This window comes from Amphiprion ocellaris, chromosome 24 (genome assembly GCF_022539595.1).
Source record: "Amphiprion ocellaris isolate individual 3 ecotype Okinawa chromosome 24, ASM2253959v1, whole genome shotgun sequence".
Lineage (NCBI taxonomy): Eukaryota > Metazoa > Chordata > Actinopteri > Pomacentridae > Amphiprion > Amphiprion ocellaris.
The window spans coordinates 20,405,919-20,426,474 of record NC_072789.1 but is presented as its reverse complement, the minus strand read 5'-3'; the positions used below and the strand labels follow the sequence as shown (position 1 = coordinate 20,426,474).

Genomic DNA, 20,556 nt, shown 5'->3' with positions numbered 1-20,556 from the left:
AAATGTGAGGATTTCCTTCTATTTGCTGAGAAGACAAGAAGAGATGAGTTAAGATAAGATGAGACACGTTAAAATAAGATGAGATGAGATTAGATAAGAAGAGATACGTTAAAATAAGATAAAGGAGATGAGATTGTTGAGATAAGATGAGATAAGATGAGATGACATGTTAAGATAAGATGAGACGAGATGAGATACTTTAAAATAAGACAAGATGAGATAAGTTGAGATAACATGAGATATGTTAAGATAAGATGAGATGGGATACATTAACATAAAATGAGATGAGTAATGTTAATATGAGATGAAATAGGTTAAAATGACAAAGATGAGATATGTTAAGATGAGATGAGATACATTAAGATAAGAAATGTTAAGATAAGATGAGATAAGTTAAGATGACATGAGCTATGAGATGAAATAAGTTAACATAAGATAAAGATGATATATGTTAGGAAAAGATGACATGAGATACATTAAGATAAGAAATGTTAAGATAAGATGAGATAAGATGAGATGAGCTATGAGATGAAATAAGTTAACATAAGATAAAGATGAGATACAATAAGGTGAGATGAGATATGTTAAGATGAGTTAAAATGAGATAAGTTGAGATGTTAAGATGAGATGAGATATGTCAAGATAAGATAACATGAGATATGTTAAGATAAGATTAGATACATTAAGATAAGATGGGATGAGCTATGTTAATATGAGATGAAATAAGTTAAGATAAGATAAAGATGAGATAAGTTAAGATGAGATGACATGTTAAGATGAGATGAGTTAAGATAAGATTAGACAAGTTAAGATAAGATAAAGAGGAGATAAGTTAAGATAACATGAGATATGTTCAGATTAGAGATGTTAAGATGAGATGGAATACGTTAATATAAGATGAGCTATGTTAATATGAGATGAAATAAGTTAAGATAAAGATGAGATAAGTTAAGATAAGATAAAGAGGAGATAAGTTAAGATGAGATACGTTAAGAGAAGATGACATATGTTAAGATAAGATGAGATACGTTAAGATGAGATATGTTAAGATAACATGAGATATGTTAAGATAAGATTAGAGATGTTAAGATGAGATGAGATGGGATACGTTAAGATAAGATGAGATGAGCTATGTTAATGCAAGATGAAATAAGCAAAGATAAAATAAAGATGAGATGAGATAAGTTAAGACTGAACTTTATTAATCCTGAAGAACCATTTGTGCCACATATTGGTCCATAAAACGACAACAACATGAGAATAATTGCTGATCCTCATAGAAAAGCAATAAGTATGACCCATTAGTATAAATTAAATAAATTAGAATAGAAAAAGTAGGACATAATACCAGCAACACTACTGAAGTAATTAAGTAATGCGCATTAGCATATAAGCATTTACAAAGAGTGTATATTAATTTAAGCCAATTAAATGAAAGATATGATAAAAATATAATATTACATCTACTTATACCTACATTAGAGTGTGTTTATTGAATAGTTTTTCAGACATTAACTATTACTTTGGGCAAGAAATATCAATAAATACTGAACAAACTGCAAATGTCTATTGTCACGTCCTGCATATTACACATTTTATACCACTAAAATTGACATTTTTTAATAACAAAAAGGAGAAAAAGAGTGGGAAATTGTAACAAGGAAATATTTAGGTGGGTGGTTTATGCTCCGTGATGAAGTAAGACAGTGATAAAATGAGACGTACGTCAGAGCTCTCTGCCGGGCCACGATGAAGTCCGGCTTCCCTCCTTTGAAGACCACCCTGGCGCTGGCCTGGACCCAGATCCACGACCGGTTTTTGGTCAGCAGCCTGAAGACGGTGAAGCCGCTGTCTCCGGTTTTCATCACTGGATGTGACACAAAGAATTGGATTTATTCTGGATGTTTCTCAGCAGACAGAGGAGTTTCAGTTTAAGACTTTTACTCCAGAAAAACAATCGACGTCATCAGTCGAAGGTTTAATCAGCTGCAGCTAATTAACCCGGAGAATGTCGACACGTCAGTCTGTCAGATGGGTTCAGGAATCAGTTTGGAGCTCATTAAGCTCCAACAATGGAAAGAAGACTTTCCTTTTTTTTCTGTCTTTCTGAGAAATTTAGTTTACACTTCTCATAACTAGTTACACTTTAATGAATTCCTTAAATTAATTAATATTTTTGCAGCATTTTATCATCATTTTACAGCATTTTTTTGGTAGCAAATATTTTTGGCACATTTTATACATTTTTTCAAGTTTTTTTGGTTCTATTTTGTCAATATTTTGGTATTTGTCTTAATATTTTTGCTATAGTATTTTTCTTAATATTCTTAATATTTTTCAGGGATTTGGACATTTTCTTAAAACTATTTTTTTTTATTTAAACATATAAAAAATACATCTTTTGGACATTTTTCAAACCTATATCTGTTTTATAGCATTGCCATTTTTGGATAATACTATGAATATTTTTGGTACATTTTACACATTTTTTCAAAGTCTTTCAGTGCTATTTTATCAACATTTTTCTGACATATTTTGGTATTTTTCTCAATATTCTTAATATTTTTCAGGGATTTGGATGAGGGCTGCACAGTGGTGTAGTGGTTAGCACTTTCACTTTGCAGCTAGAAGATCCCTGGTTCACGTCCCGGCTTTCCCGGGATCTTTCTGCATGGAGTTTGCATGTTCTCCCTGTGCATGCGTGGGTTTTCTCCAGGTACTCTGGCTTCCTCCCACAGTCCAAAAATATGCTGAGGTTAATTGATTATTCTAAATTGCCCGTAGGTGTGAATGTGAGAGTGATTGTTTGTCTATATATGTAGCCCTGTGACAGACTGGTGACCTGTCTAGGGTGTCCCCTGCCTTCACCTGAGTCAGCTGGGATAGACTCCAGCCCCCCCATGACCCTAGTGAGGATTAAGCGGTGTATAGATAATGGATGGATGGATTTGGATGATTTTTTTAAATACATTTTTTAAAAATCCAAATATATATATAAAAAATACATATTTTGTACATTATATTATTTTTCAGAAGTATAAGTTGAAGGTGAAACCTATTTTGGAATATTTTTTAATCTTTTTTTTGCATTTTATAATAATTTTTCTACTATATTTTGAAAATATTATGAATATTTTTCTCAATTTTTCCCAGGTTTTTTGGTGCTATTTTATCAATATTTTGCTATTTTTCATAACATTCTTGATGATTTTTTAAAATTTAAATATATAAACAAAGACACCTTCTGGACATTCTATCATTTTTCAGAACTATAGGCTTAAGTTTTATCAATATTTTTCAAACCTATTTTGGATTTTTATTTATTTATTTATTTGTTTTTACATTTTATAATAATTTTTAGTTAATTCCTGTTTCACCAAATAAAATACTTTCAGGGCATCTGACTTACTTCTCATGTGGTTGTCGGCGCAGTACATCATGTCGGCGGCGTGGAGGAAGCTGTAGCCAGAATTCTGCATGCAGAGCTCCACTTCATTGTAACCCAGAACCACCTTCCCTCTGTGGGCAAAAACACACTTTACCTGAGCGGCCGCTTCTCTCAGCAGAAATGCATCCGCAGCTTCTAGACGTTCCTACCTGGTGTCGATGCCCAGCGGCGAGAAGTCCAGCTTGTGTTTGGTCTGGAAGATGAGCGTTTTGGTGCGGATCTCCAGGATGGACGGCGGCTGCAGCGGCGTGGCGATGGAGAACAGAGCGAGCTGCGGGGGAACCAGCGTCCCGTCCTCCGACACCCGGTTCTGGCCGTGGAGGAGCTTCAGGCGGCCGCGGAAGTTCAGCGCCTGAAGATGAACAAAGTTAGAATTTAAACTCCTGACGTCTCGGTCTGAACGCTGAAGTTTTATCAATATTTAAATATTTTTATCAATACTTTTGTTACAGTATTTTCCTTCATATTTTTTATATTTTTCAGGCATTTTGACAATTTTTTAAAAATCTAAATATGTATATAAACAAATACATCTTTTGGACATTATATTATTTTTCAGAAGTATAGGTTGAAATTTTATCAATATTTTTCCAATCTATTTTGGATTTTTTTTTTCATTTTATAATAATTTTTCTGCCATTTTTAAATAATATTATGAATATTTTATCGATATTTTGCTAGTTTTCTTAATATTTTTGTGACAGCATTTTTAAAAATTTTCTTAATATTTTTCAGATGATTTTACATGTGTGTGTGTGTGTGTGTGTGCGTGTGTGTAGATATATGTTTTTTTTTATCTAAATATATATTTAAAAATATATTTAAAATATACCTTTTGAACATTATATTATTTTTCAGAACTTAAGTTTTATCAATATTTTTCAACTATTTGGGATTTTTTTTTTTGGCAATTTATAATAATTTTTCTGCCATTTTTTGACCATTAATATTTTTGGCAGATTTCTTTTTCTAGGTTGCTAGGTTTCCAGGGTGCCATTTAATTAATATTTTGGTATTTTGCTTTATACTTTTGCTACAGCATTTTTCTGAATATTCTTAATATTTTTCAAGGATTCTGACTTTTTTTAATATATATGTTTTTTATCTACGTATATAAAAATACATCTTTTTGACATGATTTTATTTTTCAGAACTACAGAAGTTTTATAAATTTTTTAAAACCTACTTAATTAATTAATATTATGAATATGTTTAGTAAATTTTACACATTTTTGCAAAGTCTTTTGGTGGTATTTTTATCAATATTTTGCAATTTTTTAAATATTCTTTACATTTTTCAGGGATTTGTACAATTTTTAAAAATTTAAATATATAAACAAATACATCTTTTGGACATTATACTATTTTTCAGAAGTATAAGTTATTATAACATTTTTTAAAACCTATTTTGGAATTATAAGTTTTGTAGCAATTTATCAATTTATCACCATAGTTTTTTCTGCCATTTTTGGATATTATTCTGAATATTTTTGGTACATTTTAGACATTTTTGCAAACTCGACATATTTTGTTTTTTTTTCTAAACACCTTTGTGACAATATTTTCTTGATAGTCTTAATATTTTTCAGGGATTTGGGGGATTTTTTATTTTCTAATATTTATTTTTTTTAAACATAAAATCTAGCATTTTTTGTTTTGACATTTTTATTAAAATTTTTGGATAATTAAATCAATATTTTCAGATATTTCATTGATATTTTCAGACATTTTTTGGGCATTAAAGAAGTTCAGCGCCTGAGGATGAACAGACTTTAAACTCTCTCCGTCTCCACCTGAGGTGTTTTCTAGTGTGTTCGTGTTACCAGGAAGCCGGAGGAGTTGTCGAGGAGGCAGCGGAAACGGCAGCAGAAGTTTCTCTCCAGGAAGGACGAGTTTTCTGGAGGGATGGTCTGTGGGTCGTAGTTGATCAGGTTGCTGGTGATCTCAGTGCTGCTCTGGTCACCTGCAGAGACGACGAGTCGACAGCACTCTTAGTAACAGTTAATACTCTGGACAGAATCAAGAACAGGAGTGGTTCCATCCAGCTGCACTATTGTATCACAAATATCACAACATCTGCAGTAAATGTTGTCTCAGTTGTAATATAGGTTCAATTTTTCAACAAACAGCAGCACCAGAACACTCTTCACCTGCAAAATGTCGCTGAAAATGAGACAAAAGGTTCCTAAATGACTACAAACAGATGCAAAATGAGTAAAAAAATCCAAAAAGGAAAGCCAAACAGTCGCCAAACAGCTACAAATACATGCAAAATGACAAAGAAATGCACAAAGAGAAGCAAAATAGTTGCAAAACAGCTACAAATAGACTAAAAATGACTGAACAGAGATGCAAAATAACTAGAAAGACATGTAAGATAAATAAAGAGATGAAAAATGACAAAAAAGAGATGCAATAAATAAAGAGATGTAAACTGACTGAAAAGAGATGCAAAATAACTAAAGAGACGTAAAATGACTAAAAAGAGATGCAAAATTACTAAAAAAAGATATAAGATAACTAAAAAGAGATGCAAAACGATGAAAAATACGTACAAAATAACTGAAGAGATGCAAAATGACTAAAAAAGAGATGCAAAATAACGAGATGCAAAATAACTAAAAAAGAGACGCAAAATTACTAAAAAATACATACAAAATAACTGAAGAGATGCAAAATAACTAAAGAGAGATGTAAAATGACCATAAAGAGATGCAAAATGAGTAAAAAAATCCAAAAAGGAAAGCCAAGGAGTTGCAAAACAGCTACAAATAGACTAAAAATGACTGAACAGAGATGCAAAATAACTAGAAAGAGATGTAACATAAATAAAAAGAGATTAAAAATGACAAAAAAGAGATGTAAAATAACTAAAAAGAGATGCAAAATAACTAAAGAGAGACGTAAAATGATTAAAAAGATGCAAAATTACTAAAAAAGATATAAGATAACTAAAGAGAGATGCAAAATAACTAAAGAGAGACGTAAAATGACTAAAAAGATGCAAAATTACTAAAAAAGATATAAGATAACTAAAAAGAGATGCAAAATAACTAAAGAGAGACGTAAAATGACTAAAAAGAGATGCAAAATTACTAAAAAAGATATAGGATACCTAAAAAGATGCAAAATGATGAAAAATACATACAAAATAACTGAAGAGATGCAAAATGACTAAAAAAAGAGATGCAAAATGATTAAAAGGAGATGTAAGATGAATACAAAGAGAAGTAAAATGACAATAAAGAGATGCAAAATGACTATAGAGATGCAAAAAGACCAAAAAGAGATGCAAAATGACTATAAATAGATGTGAAACAGCAACAAAAATCATACAGAATGAGCAAATAAATGCAAAACAGTGCAACAAAAACGTTGAAATCAAGCAAAGGAGATGGAAAACAACAGCAAAAAGATGAGAGAAATGCACTGAAAAGCCGTGCATAAAGCGGAGTATTTAATCGTGCCGTTCGTCCAGCTACTCACTGGGGTTGGAGCTGCTGTCCTGGCTGGGGTTGAGAGAGAAGTGAAGCTGTCGTCTGAACAGAGCTCGGTCGTCGGTGTGGATCAGCTCGAAGACGCTCTGATGGATGACGTCCGACTGGAAAAACACAAAACACTCATCACCTCGCTGTTTTCAGTGAACATTAGCTGAAAAAATGGTGTTTATAGACAAAAACAACTATAAAGTACAGCGTTATGAAGACGTTCTGGAGCTAATTCTGAATTTAAGAGGTGCATCTCGTGGATTTAAGGATTTCAAATATCAAAGAGCAAACATACAAGTGAAAAGCAGATCTAATCGCTGAATATATAATAAAAGAAAATGATTTATGTTCTGGTAAGTGGACCTTTTATGTCAAAACAAGCAGAAATTACAGTAATTAGAGGCCGCAAAGCATTGAAAGGGTTTATTAATATTCTGCTGCAAACCTCTGACTTGGCTGATCTCCAGTCAGCACAAACACAAACGTTGATATTTCAGGCTCATGAAGGATTTTCCTCTTCAGAAATAAACTCTGGAAATTATTAGCAACCTGTGGGCTGCAGCTATCTGAGAAAGAAGGTGTTTTAAAATTAATAAAAATGTCCTTAAAACGTTGATTATCATCGCAGTGCATCGTAAGAAAGGTTCCACATTCATACACTTGTAAAAAGACAAATAAATAAAATGTTCTTATGCATTTATGACCATTTGTGGTCACGGAATGCAAAAGACTGGTGCTGACATTTTGGGTTTTTTTCTCAATACTTTTGTGACAATATTTTTCTTAATATTTTTCATGTTTTTCTGGATTTTGGGGGATTTAAAATATATATCTAAATTATTATATTTTAAAAATTAGATTTGTTTTCAGAAATGTTTTTATATTTTAAGGTTTTTTTTAAGACATTTTAGTATTTTTCTGACTTTTTTCAGAGATTTTGATGTGTTTTTTCAAGTATATGTATTGGTATTTGTTATACACTATATACACATACATATGTGTAAATATATGTATACACACAGACACACACACACACACACACACACATATATATTTACACATATGTATGTGTAAATATATATATACACATATATATACATATATATACATACAACAGACAACTACAAAAAAATGGATGCAAAACAACTAAAAAGAGATGTAAAATGACTATAAATAGATGAAAAATGACTAGAGATTTAGAGTGACTAAAAATACACAAAACAATGAAAAGAGATGCAGAACATCTGTAAAAAATGAGCTAAATTAAACTGGGCCCATTGACCAATCAGAGCAGACCGGATCTTAACAAGACGGGAGATAAATCGCAGCATTTCAGACACTACCAGACAATAATAATGTGCTTTTTGAACATTAAAGCAGGTAAACATGTTCCAGTGAGCCTCATAAATTACAATCAAGCTGCTTTTCTGAGCTCTTTTCTATCAGCATGAAACTTTCAGCTCCTGAAATGTAAAACAAATGAAGCGGTGAATAAATGTTGGTCTCAGTTTAACTCCTGATCTATAAATATCTTTATTCTGCTCACAAATAGTGGGTTTATGGGGTTATAGGAGCTGCTGTGGACTCAAAAACTGAACACTTACTGTGAGAGTCTGCTCACCATGTGCACTCTCACGTGCACTCTCACGTGCACTCTGCAGACGTGTTTAACCCCGAGTCAAACGGATGTGTTTACAAGTCAAGTGTTCACAGCAGACAGAGAAGCTCAGTTCTCATGAAATCACACAAACACAGAAACACACACTCAGAGACACACACAGAGAGAGAAACACACACACAGAGAGAAACACACACACACACACACACACACAGATGCACAAAAACACACACACTCAGAGACACACACAGAGAGAGAAACACACACACAGAGAGAAACACACACACACACACACACACACAGATGCACAAAAACACACACACTCAGAGACACACACACAGAGAGAAACACACACTCAGAGACACACACATACTCAGACACACAAACACACCTACACACACACAGATGCACAAAAACACAGACATAAACACACACACACACAAAGACACACATACATACACAAAAACACACAAACACATACAGACAGACACACAAACACACACAGACACACACACACAGAGACAGAGACACACAAACACACCCACACAGATACGCAAACAGACACACACACACACACACACACACACACACACACACACACGCACACACACACACAGACAGACACACACAGACACACACACTCACACAGAGACAGAGACGCACAAACACACCCACACAGATACACAGACACACACACACAAAAAGGTAAAAGCATCACATTTAACATGAATAAAGTTTTAAAATCTAACAGTATTTTTACATTTATCAGATTTTTACAGATGAAAATGACTGATGGGCTGTTTGCAGATGTTTGTCTGCATTTTCTGCCGTTATTTGTCAGGTTTACATGTAAAACCAACCAGTATTTAGACTGATTTCCCAGCACCTGTTCAGAGACGCAGCGTTATTCTGCTGCTACTGATGACTACTTTGCTGTGTTTGTACCTGGTGGAAGCCCAGGAAGTCCTGGATGGTTGGAGACGTGTAGAAGACGTAACCTTCAGCCGTCACCACCAACACGAAGCCGTTGAGCGCCTGGGAGGAAGAGGGAACGTTACTCACAGCACCTGGAGGCTTTTTTTCATTGGTTTTAATGTTTGAGGCGTCACCTGGAGCAGCAGGTCTCCCTCAGAGAAGCTGACTCCGTCGATGGACGTCACCACAGCGGACGGAGGCTGGACAGAGGAGGAGGAAGTGGAGGAGGAGGAGGAGGAGGACGGAGGCACAGCGGCATTCTGGGAGCTTCCTCCAAACATCAGGCTTCGCTCGCTGGTCCAGCTGGAGCTGCTCTGACTCGCCTTCAAGGTGGCTGCAGGTCAAAAAAAAGAAAAAAGCGTCAGATTTTGTTTCTGGTTTTAGCTTCTGACGTATTTATCCTCACATTTTTCTCTGCGTTATAAAATCCTGAAACAGAAAAACCATGAAGAAGAGACAATTCAGAAATATCTTCTGTTCAAAATAACAGTTAAAAACAACACAAAAGGATGATAAAATAACATAAATATTGCACAAAAAGACAAAAAAATTACAAAAAAATCCACAAAATGGCACAAAAGAAGGCTTAAATACCAGATAAATGACACAAAATATACAAAAATGACACAAGCATGCTGAAATAAAACAAAAACGACACAAAAAGACACAAAATGACATGGGGAGGTGTTAAAATGACATGAAAAAGACACAAAAAGGCATAAAGTGACACAAAAGGGTGGAAAAATAACACAAAAACACAGAGAGGTGTTAGAAAACATGAAAATGATGCAAAAACGCACGGAAATCACACACAATGACACAAAAATGATGAGAAGAAGGCACAAAACGACACAAAAGGATTCTTAAATAGCACAAATATGGCACAAAAGACACAAAAAGATGCCTAAATACCACAAAATTATGTGAAAAAAAGACACAAAAATGGCACAAAAACACACAGAGGTGTTAAAAAACATTAAAATGATGCAAAAACGCACAAAAATGACAAAAAGATGGTAAAATAGCAGAAAAATTAAACAAAAAGAAAAAATGACATGGAGAGGTGTTAAAATGACATGAAAATGATGCAAAAATGCACAAAATGACATAAAAGGATGCTTAAATAACACAAAAATCACACAGAATGATACTTAAATAATAGTCTTGTTTAAAGAAAACATGCCTTTAAAAATTTGAGGTTCAGAGAGTGAAGACACAGAAAAATAAACGATAGATTACAGTGATTAATGCCTCCACTTTTAGCCCAAATAGAGACTTTTGGTTTGCATTTTTATGCAGAAGAACAAACTGAGAGGAACTAAAACTCTCCACGACATGAGAAGAACAAATATCTGTGTGGCAACGTGATATAAAAGGTGCAACTTCTGGAAAACATCTGACTAAACATGAAGTGTGAATGAGAAAAAGCAGCAGAAAGAGGAAGAGAACATCTCTGACTATCAGGGTGGAGCTGCTCCACACTTCCTGTCATCTTACAACAGCTCTTCATCCTCTTCCTCCTCGGCCTCTTATCACCAACACAGCAGCACAGAAACAAGACAGAAAATAACCGGGCGGCCTTAAAATATCCTCTCAGGGAGGATGCAGGTGGGTTTACTGTAGGAAAACAGTCTGAGATGACGATGGATGGAGGACACAACAGCAAACATTGTGATCATCAGAGAAGTCATTTCTAGCAGAAATATCTTAAATCTTGTGTTTACAGCAAAATGAGCGAGAAAACAGGCCAAGTTCAGCCTCAGCAGAGAGAAACTCAGCCTTCAACTGCACAAAAAGGAGACAAAATGTCCCAAACGTGACACAAAACAGATGTAAGACAACCAAAATGAGACACAAAGACCTCACACAGACATAAAATGACTAATAACAGATGAAAAAAGACTAAAATGTGGCACGAAAAGACCAAAATTAAATGCAAATAACCACAAATGGATGTAAAACTATCAAAATGACACACAACATGACCAAAATGTGACACAAGCTGACCACAATTATATGCATGATGGCAAATGAATGCAAAACTGTGACACACAAAATGAACATTATGAATGAAAAATTGACCATAATAACCAGCAAAAATGACCAGAAAGAGACAAAATGTCTCAAATGTGGCACAAAACCGACAAAAAACAGCCAAAATGAGAAACAAAATGACCTCAAATAGACACAAAATGGCTAGTAAGAGATGTAAAAAGACCAAAATGTGACACAAATGGCCAACATTAAATGCAAATAATCATAAAGGGATGCAGAACTACTGAAATGACACACAAAATGACCACATCATCATAAAAAATGATCAGAAACAGACTAACTGTTTCAAATGTGGCACAAACGGATGCAAAATATCCAAAATGAGACACAAAATGGGTAATAAGAGATTTAAAAAGACCGAAATGTGTCACAAAATGATCAGAATGTGATGCAAAATGACCAGAAACAGATAAAAAATGTCTCAAATAAGACCTAAACCAGATGCAACAAGACTAAAATAAGACACAAAATGGCACAAAATGACTAAAATGATTTGTTTTCTTTCTTATGATCGACAGTAAAGTTAAAATCTTTGGATTCTGGACGATAAAAGACCCTAAAGTTAATAAAAACAACACTCCGTTGCAGCTCTGCATGTCAGAATCCGGGCCAAACGAGGATAACAGGCAGAGCCACAGAATCTGCCGCTGGCCTCGGCGTTTCCCCCGGCGACCCACAACAGCTGGGAGGCGGCCATTGTGGAGGACGAGGCTTGTATGAAGTGGTCGACGGCTCCATCGATCTGGTTTTCTAAGAGCTGCACGGGCACTTTGTTCTGAAACGAGTGGGAAAACGCAGTGGATTCTCCAGCGAAACAATCGTAAAAAACATGTAGAGATGCTGGACAGTAACTCTACGTCATGAAAATGTTTTTTAGGAAGAATATGTTGGATTACAGTGACGATATATGATAAGAAATGTCTGACAAATCATTAAAAGCACAACATTTTGCCAAGAGTTGAAGTATTTTTACACATTAAGTGCATTATATTGTGATTTTTTAATCAACTATATATGTTTGTTTTTTTTAATGACACAAAGAGACAAAAACAGCACAGAAAGATTCTAAAATAACACAAAAATGGCACAAAAAGACACAAAAATGACCGAAAAAGGTACAAAATGACACGTAACGGTGCTTAAATAACCCAAAAATGGCACAAAAAGACACAAAAATGACCGAAAAAGGTACAAAATGACACGTAACGGTGCTTAAATAACCCAAAAATGGCACAAAAAGACACAAAAATGACCAAATAACAAAAATGACATGGAGAGATGTTAAAATTACAATAGAGGCACAAAAATAGCACAAAAGGATGCTTACATAACACAAAAATGGTACAAAAAGACACAAAAATTACAAGAATGGCACAAAATGACACAAAAATTACAACAAAAAGGCACAAAAACAGTACAAAAGGATGTGTAAATAACACAAAAATTCCACAAAAAAAAACACAAAAATTACATGGTGAGGTCTTAAAATGACATGAAAATGATACAAAAAGGCACAAAGTGAGACAAAATGATGCTGAAATAACACACAAATGACACAAAAAGACACAAAAATGACAAAAAGCACAAAATAACACAAAAGGAAGCTAGAATAACACAAAAATGGCAATAAAGACATACAATAACAAAAAAGCACAAAATGGTACAAAAGCATGCTTAAACAAGACAAAAATTATACAAAAACACACAAAAATGACAAAAAAGGCACAAAACGACACAAAAGGATGCTGAAATAACACAAAAATGGCACAAAAAGACACAAACATTACAAAATGGCACAAAAAACACAAAAATGACAGGGAAAGGCGTTAAGATGCAAACAGCTAGCTTAGCATAAACACTGGAAACTAGAAAAAGTATGAAAATTCACACATTTAAAGAGGTAAAGCCAATAAATGTCATCATGGGTGAAATGAACGAGCACAGAGCAGCTAATAGCATCTAAAAAACGCTGTCTGGGATGTTCAGAGCTGAAGAGTAGAGTTTCCTCTAAGATAATTTGAGATTTGCCTGAGAGAAAGATGGGAAAGAGCCAGAGGACAACCGAACCAGATGTGCTGGTTAAACACTAAAGCAGGAAGAAAAGGAAATGTAGCAGCGTGGCTAAAACTTCCCTCCAGCATCACAGCGGGAGTTCTCTGGGCAAAGATGCAGCATTATATTTTACATTTTATATCAAAGGACATGCAAATGCAACCAAACCAGCATTACAAACTATTCGGTGCCCAAACAGATAAAAATACGAAACACATAATTTAAACTGCAAATACAAAAATACACCAAAGAGACACGGAGGAGACTGAAAACCAGCAGGAAGATGAGACGATTTTGAGCGGTTAGAGGCACAAATTAGATTTTTAAACTGCAAGAATAATGGCTGAAAATTAGATTTTTGTGCCACTGAGATGCCTTCTGACGCCGTCTGTTTTCAGACTATATTTATCCCTGTTGGACGCTGATTCAGAAAGAGGAGTTCAACACGGTACAAGCTGTAAAATTATACAACCTCAGTAGAAAGAGGAGGAACATTCAGAGATTCAGGCAAATTAACTCCAACAAATTCGATTAAAAAAAAGAAAATCTGGCTAATACTCCAAAGTCTGTTTGATAGAACATATTTCACTCCAAAGTAAGGGTTCTTGGAGTTATTTTTCTCAACTTTAACTAAAAGACACAAGTTTGTTCAACATTTGCACAGAAAAATGAACAAGAAAACAGGCTGAGTTCAGCCACAGGAGAGAAATTCAGCCTTCAACTGCACAAAAACACCCCAGGAGAGTGGAAAAATTAAAATGGGGCAAAAGAACGGCCTCAAAAAGATGCAAAATGACCCAAGTGGGGCATAAAACAGATGCAAAATATCCAAAATGAAGCACAAAATGACCAAAATGTGATGAAAAATGACCACAAAGAGCTTTAGAATCACCAAGGAGAGATAGAAGAGAACCAACATGTGACTCAAAGTGACTAAAATTATATGTATATGATCATAAACAAATGCAAAGGTACACATGACGCACAAAATAACAACATGGAATTTAAAAAAGGACAATATTAACATGCAAAATGACCAAAATGTGATGCAAAAATGGCCAGAAATAGACAAAGGGATGGTAAAATAACAGAAAAATTAAACAAAAAGACAAAAATGACATGGAGAGGTGTTAAAATGACATTAAAATGATGCAAAAATGCACAAAATGACACAAAAGGATGCTTAAATAACACAAAAATCACACAAAATGATACTTAAATAATAGTCTTGTTAAAAGAAAACATGCCTTTAAAATTTGAGGTTCAGAGAGTGAAGACACAGAAAAATAACGGCATTTACGACGATCGATTTCACACAGCCTGAACGCTGAATCCTGTTTTCTGTGTGGTGAAGGTTCCCACCTGGAGGCTTCACTGTTGTCAGCTGCAAGCAACAAGCAGCAGCTGCATGAAGGATGCAGTAAAAACACCCAGAACAGCAGCTTTAAACTGAATAACCTGCACACAGATCAGTCCCAACACCACAAATATTTCAATATCATTCATGGCAATGAAAAGCTGCTTACATCTGGACTTCGGTTTCTGTCTTTCTATGTCATTTGTGTATGTTTTGTGTCATTCTGTCTTTTTTGAAAATCATCTTTTTATGCTATTTTCGTCTTTTTAAGCATCTTTTCTGTCATTTTTGTGTCATCTATGCATCTTTTAATGCTATTTTTGTCTCATTTTGTGTATTTTCTAGCATTTTTGTGTAATTTTTGTCTTTCTGTCATTTCTGCATAGTTTTGTGCTATTTTTGTCTTTTTCAGCATCTTTTGTGTCATTTTATGTCTTTTTGAGCATCTTTTGTGTCATTTTGTGTCATGTGTGCATATTTCCGTGATATTTTTGTCTCATTTCGTGTCTTTTTTTTTTTGCATCTTTTGTCATTTTTTGTCTTTTTTTTGCATCTTTTGTGTCATTTTTGTGTCATCTATGCATCTTTTAATGCTATTTTTGTCTCATTTTGTGTATTTTCTAGCATTTTCTGTGTAATTTTTGTCTTTCTGTCATTTCTGCAGTTTCATGCTATTTTAGTCTTTTTTTTTAGCATCTCTTGTGTCATTTTGTGTGTTTTTAAGCATCTTTTGTGTAATTTTGTGTCATGTGTACATATTTCCGTGACATTTTTGTCTCATTTCGTGCCTTTTTTTTTTTGCATCTTTTGTGTCATTTTTGTGTCATTTGTGCATCTTTTTGTCCTACTTTTGTCTCATTTTGTGTATTTTCTAGCATCTTTTGTATTGTTTTTGTGTCTTTCTATGTCATTTCTGCATATTTCCATGCTATTTTTGTGTCTTTTTCAGCATCTTTTGTGTCATTTTGTGTCTTTTTAAATATCTTTTGTGTCATTTTTGTGTCATTCTGTGTCATTTTTAGCATCTTTCATGTCTTTTTGTGTCATTTTTAGCATCTTTTGTGTCTTTTTGTGTCATTCTGTCCATTTTGTGTCTTTCTGTGTCTGTTTTAGCATCTTTTGTGTTTTTCTGTCTTTTTTTAGCCTCTTTTGTGTAATTTGTGCATATTTTCATGCTATTTTTGTCTCACTTGGTGTCTTTTTTAGGTATTGTGTCATTTTTGTGTCTTTCTATGTCATTTGTGCATGTTTTGTGACATTTTTGTGTGTTTCTGTGTGTTTTTAGCATCTTTTTTAGCATCTTTTGTGTCTTTCTGTATCTGTGGCAAAAAGTGCTCAGAAACTAATTGAGGTTCAGAAGATTAAGAAGCTTCAGATTTATTAAAAAAAACAAAAACTTTCTGCTCAAAACAAGATGATTTCAAATAAATATAATAATAATAATAATAATAATAATAATAATACATTTTATTTATAGGCGCCTTTCAGAACACTCAAGGTCACTGTACAGAGGAAACACAGATAAAAACACATTCAAATATACAGTATAAAATGTAAGAATTTTTAAAAAATTTTAAAAGAAGAAAATTTAGCAATTTTAAAACAACAGAAGGAGAAGGAGGAATGGAAGTCAAAGTGAGTAGGCTTGTTTGAACAGAGATTGGATTAGAAAATGTCCAGCGTGTTGTGTGTTGTGTGTTCACATGCGGGGCTTTTCTGTTTTGTTTGTTTTTGAATCTAGACAACATAATCTTACGTTGACAGGCCAGCGAGTGTCATCAGGGCGTTTACTGAGTGTTTGCTTCGCCCAGCTTGACCCCGACTCTCCAGTTCATGACAAGTGAAGAGCATCAAGAGTCTGTCTAGAGAGCTACACATGTGGGATTGATGTTGCAAGAGGAGGAGGTTGTCTAGTAATCCAGGTCGACCTCATCACACCTGGTTTGACATCTTCTCTGGAACACGACCGCACACAAACACACAATGCAGCGACGACGGACGGCGTTTCTCAACAGATGACACGCTCTAAATTTAGTCATCCGCCAGCTGAAATGTGCAGCAGCTCAAACAGAAAGCGGACAGGACAGGACACGTCTGAAGCTCTGAGTAATGATTATTAAATGAGCAGTAAACACAACAGCAGCAGTGTGTGTGTGTGTGTGTGTGTGTGTGTGTGCTGTTAGCAAATATCAGCATCTAGACGCAGGAATTCTCCGGAGCGAGTCTTGGGTTTCACCATCAGTGTGGGTTTTTTAGCGCTGTCTGGACACGCTCAGAGCTGAACACTCACATAGCTGGAGGCGATCTGGTTCGACAACGAGCTATTTTAGTCCCGAGGAAACCGCAGTTTGATTAGGACGAGGAGGAAGAAGTGAAATCACAAAAACAAAGCTAAATTTAAAGAACAAGAGGACAAAACAAGCAGCACAGATGTGAAAAAGTTACATTTAAGGCCTTTTAACAGCACTTAAAACAGAATTTAACACCAACAATGAGGAAAATTAATTCATTTCTGGATAAAAAAAGGGGCAAAAATCTCTGGTTTCAGCTCCTCGAATGTGAATATTTTGGTTTTCTTCATCTTGTGTGATAGTAGACTTAGTATTGTGAATTTGACGGACAAAATGAGGCATCTGAAGGCATCACGTTGGGCTTTGGGAAACTGGAACATGTATTTTTCTGTATGTATTTTTATTATTTATTTCCGTATTTTATATTTTTTTTCTATATGCATTTTGCTTTTTTCTGTATTTGTTTTTTGTATATATTCTTTAATAAAAATCAAATATTTTTATGTTTTTCTGTATGCATTTTTATTTTATTTCTGTATGTATTTTTATTTTTTTGTATGTATTTGTACTATTTTTCTATATGTATTTTTATTATATTTCTATATGTATTTTTATTTTTTTCTGTACATATTTTTTTTTTCTGTATGTATTTTTACTGTTTTTCTGTATGTATTTTTGGTATTGTATTTTTTTGTGTATTTTTATTATTTTTTCTGTATGTATTTTTAGTATGTTTTTCTGTTATTTTTTTCTATATGTATTTTTATTTTCTCTGTATGTATGTTTTAGTATTTTTTTCTGTATGTTTTCTGTCTATTTTAGCACTTTTTGTGACATTTTTGTCATTTCTGCATCTTTTTGTCCTATTTTTTGTCTTTTTTTAAGCATCCTTTGTGCTATTTTTGTTTTGTTTAGCATTTTTTGTGTCATTCTGTGTCACTTGTGCATCTTTTTGTTCGATTTTTTGTCTTTTTAGCATCTTTTGTGTCATTTTTTTTCCAAAAAGCTATATTTAATGTAGAGTTCAGTGAGCTGAATTGAAGGCCTTTAAACAGCACTTACCAAACAATTCAACATTTCAGTTAGCATCAAAAAGTGATGAAAGCATGAAAGACGTTAATGAACACCAGCAAAGGTCTATTTACTAGTTTCCGTACAGGTGAAGGACTTATATTGTAGTAAAAAACGAACCAACAGTGAGGAAAATTAATTCATTTCTGGATAAAAATGGCAAAAATCTCTGGTTTCAGCTCCTCAAATGTGAATATTTTATTTTTTGTGCTCTTAGTGTAGCTATTTCAGCACCGGACTGCGTTTAGAGAAACCTCCTGACAACACAGCTTTATGTCGACATAAAGCTGATCGCTGGGGTTCTTTACAGCCTCATGAAGCTGCCGTCAAACCATCTGAGGGCCATTAATGCTGCGTTCAGGAACACATGTGAAGAGGCTCCTCGCCACCCCGTTTGATCGGCGCCCAGATGAAGCCGAGTGAGCGCCGCTGGGCCTCGTCTTCGTTAAAGAGCCATAGAAGACGAGGAGTCGCCGGGGTGGAGGCGGTTTCAGGGGTTCTCCTGTTTTACAAGGGTCTGGAAGTCGGTAGAGGTGGGCTGTTTCTGGTTAAGCGTCGGCGTTGGGGGTAGAGGGCCGAGTGAAGTGGGTTTGTACCACGTCAGGAGCAGAGCCGGGAGTTCCCCAGGGCACCTGAGGCTGCTCCGGGATGATTCTTCACATCTGTGCTGCTCGGTTTGTCCTCTTCTTCTGTGAAATTTGCTTCGTTTTTGTGATTCCACTGCTCTTCCTGTTCTGTTTCTTCCTCCTTATCTAACTGCAGTTTCTGCCTCAAACTACCCAAAACTCCAAAATACTGAGTTTACTATGACAAAATATTCACATTTCTGCCGGTCTTTCATGCTTTCATCACTCTCCGATGCTAAAAGAGGTGGTAAATTATGTTGTAAGTGCTATTAAAAGGCCTTAAAATTAAGTCTGTATTAAATATAGTTTTTAGAAAAAACATCAAAAGTAAAAAACAAAAAAAAAAAGGTCCAACTTCACAAGTTTTCCAACCAGGTCTTGCTACTGAAAAATACATACAGGAAAAAATACTAAAAATACACACAGAAAACAAAAACATTTTTTTGGACTTTTTTCATGTATTTTTATTTTTTGTATGTATTTGTATTTTTTTCTGTATGTATTTGTATTTTTTTCTGTATGTATGTTTAGTATTTTTTTCTGTATATGCTTTTATTTTTTTCTATATGTACTTTTTTCTGTATGTATTTTTAGTATTTTTTCTGTATGTATTTTTATTACTTTTTCTGAGTACTTTTATGTTCTTTAAGATGTATTTTTTTCTGTGTATTTTTTTCTGTTAGTATTTTTATACTTTTTCTGTATGCATTTTATTTTTTTTCTGTAAATATATATATATATATATATTTTTTTTTTCTGTTTGTATTATTTTTTTCTGTATGTATTTGTATTTTTTTCTGTATATATTTTTATTTTTTCTGTAAGTATTTTCACTTTTTCTGTATGCATTTTTAGTATTTTTTTTGTAAATTTTGTATATTTTTTTCGGTATATACTTTCATAATTTTTTCTCTATGTATTTTCTATTTTTCTGGATGTATTTTCAGTATTTTTTTCTTTATGTATTATTTTTTCTGTATGTTTTTTTGTATGTATTTTTATTATTTTTTTCTGTACATATTTTTTATCTGTTTCTGTAAGTATTTTTTTTTCTGTATTTTTCAGTCAAAAGACCTGGCTGGAAAAGTTGTGAAGTTGAAGCTTACGTCAAAGGTTTTTTCAAACTTTTAATGTTTTTTCTAAAAGCTATACTTAATACAGAGTCAAACCACTTCTTTAGCATCAGAAGGTAATGAAAGCATGAAAGACCAGTAGAAATGTGAACATTTTCTCCATCTTGTCTGATAATAAACTCAGTATTTTGGAGTTCTGGACAGTTTGGGGCGTCTGGAGGCATCAATAATGATAAGAGCTGTTTACATAGGGGCTTAAAGGGGCTCAAAGCTGCTCCAGATGTTTCCACTTTCTTTACATTTCCAGACTGATTCTCACTTGGAGGCCTTTCACTTTTTCTACGGTGGTGTTAAACCTCACTGCTGCACTTGCTGACCCTGTCGTCGAACCCCCCCGACTACGTGAAATGATTTTGGGCTGGTACAAGCCCTCCATCGTACTCCTGCAACACTCTCCCTCCTCCGTCGCCTCCCCACGCCGGCTCTCCGGCACTTCTGCGGT

The 20,556-nt window shown here is 34.2% G+C and overlaps 1 protein-coding gene across 1 annotated transcript in view; it reads right to left on the bottom strand.

Annotated features, from left to right (window-relative positions):
- ahr2 (aryl hydrocarbon receptor 2) overlaps positions 1–20,556 on the bottom strand; it is a 104,048-nt gene that overhangs the window by 9,443 nt on the left and 74,049 nt on the right. Inside the window, exons 3-9 of the mRNA XM_055008198.1 lie at positions 9,664–9,863; positions 9,500–9,589; positions 6,935–7,049; positions 5,272–5,411; positions 3,598–3,800; positions 3,410–3,519; positions 1,726–1,867 (exon numbers count right to left, since the gene is read on the bottom strand). Of these exons, the coding sequence (XP_054864173.1) occupies positions 1,726–1,867; positions 3,410–3,519; positions 3,598–3,800; positions 5,272–5,411; positions 6,935–7,049; positions 9,500–9,589; positions 9,664–9,863 (1,000 nt within the window). The remainder of the gene's footprint in view (positions 1–1,725; positions 1,868–3,409; positions 3,520–3,597; positions 3,801–5,271; positions 5,412–6,934; positions 7,050–9,499; positions 9,590–9,663; positions 9,864–20,556) is intronic.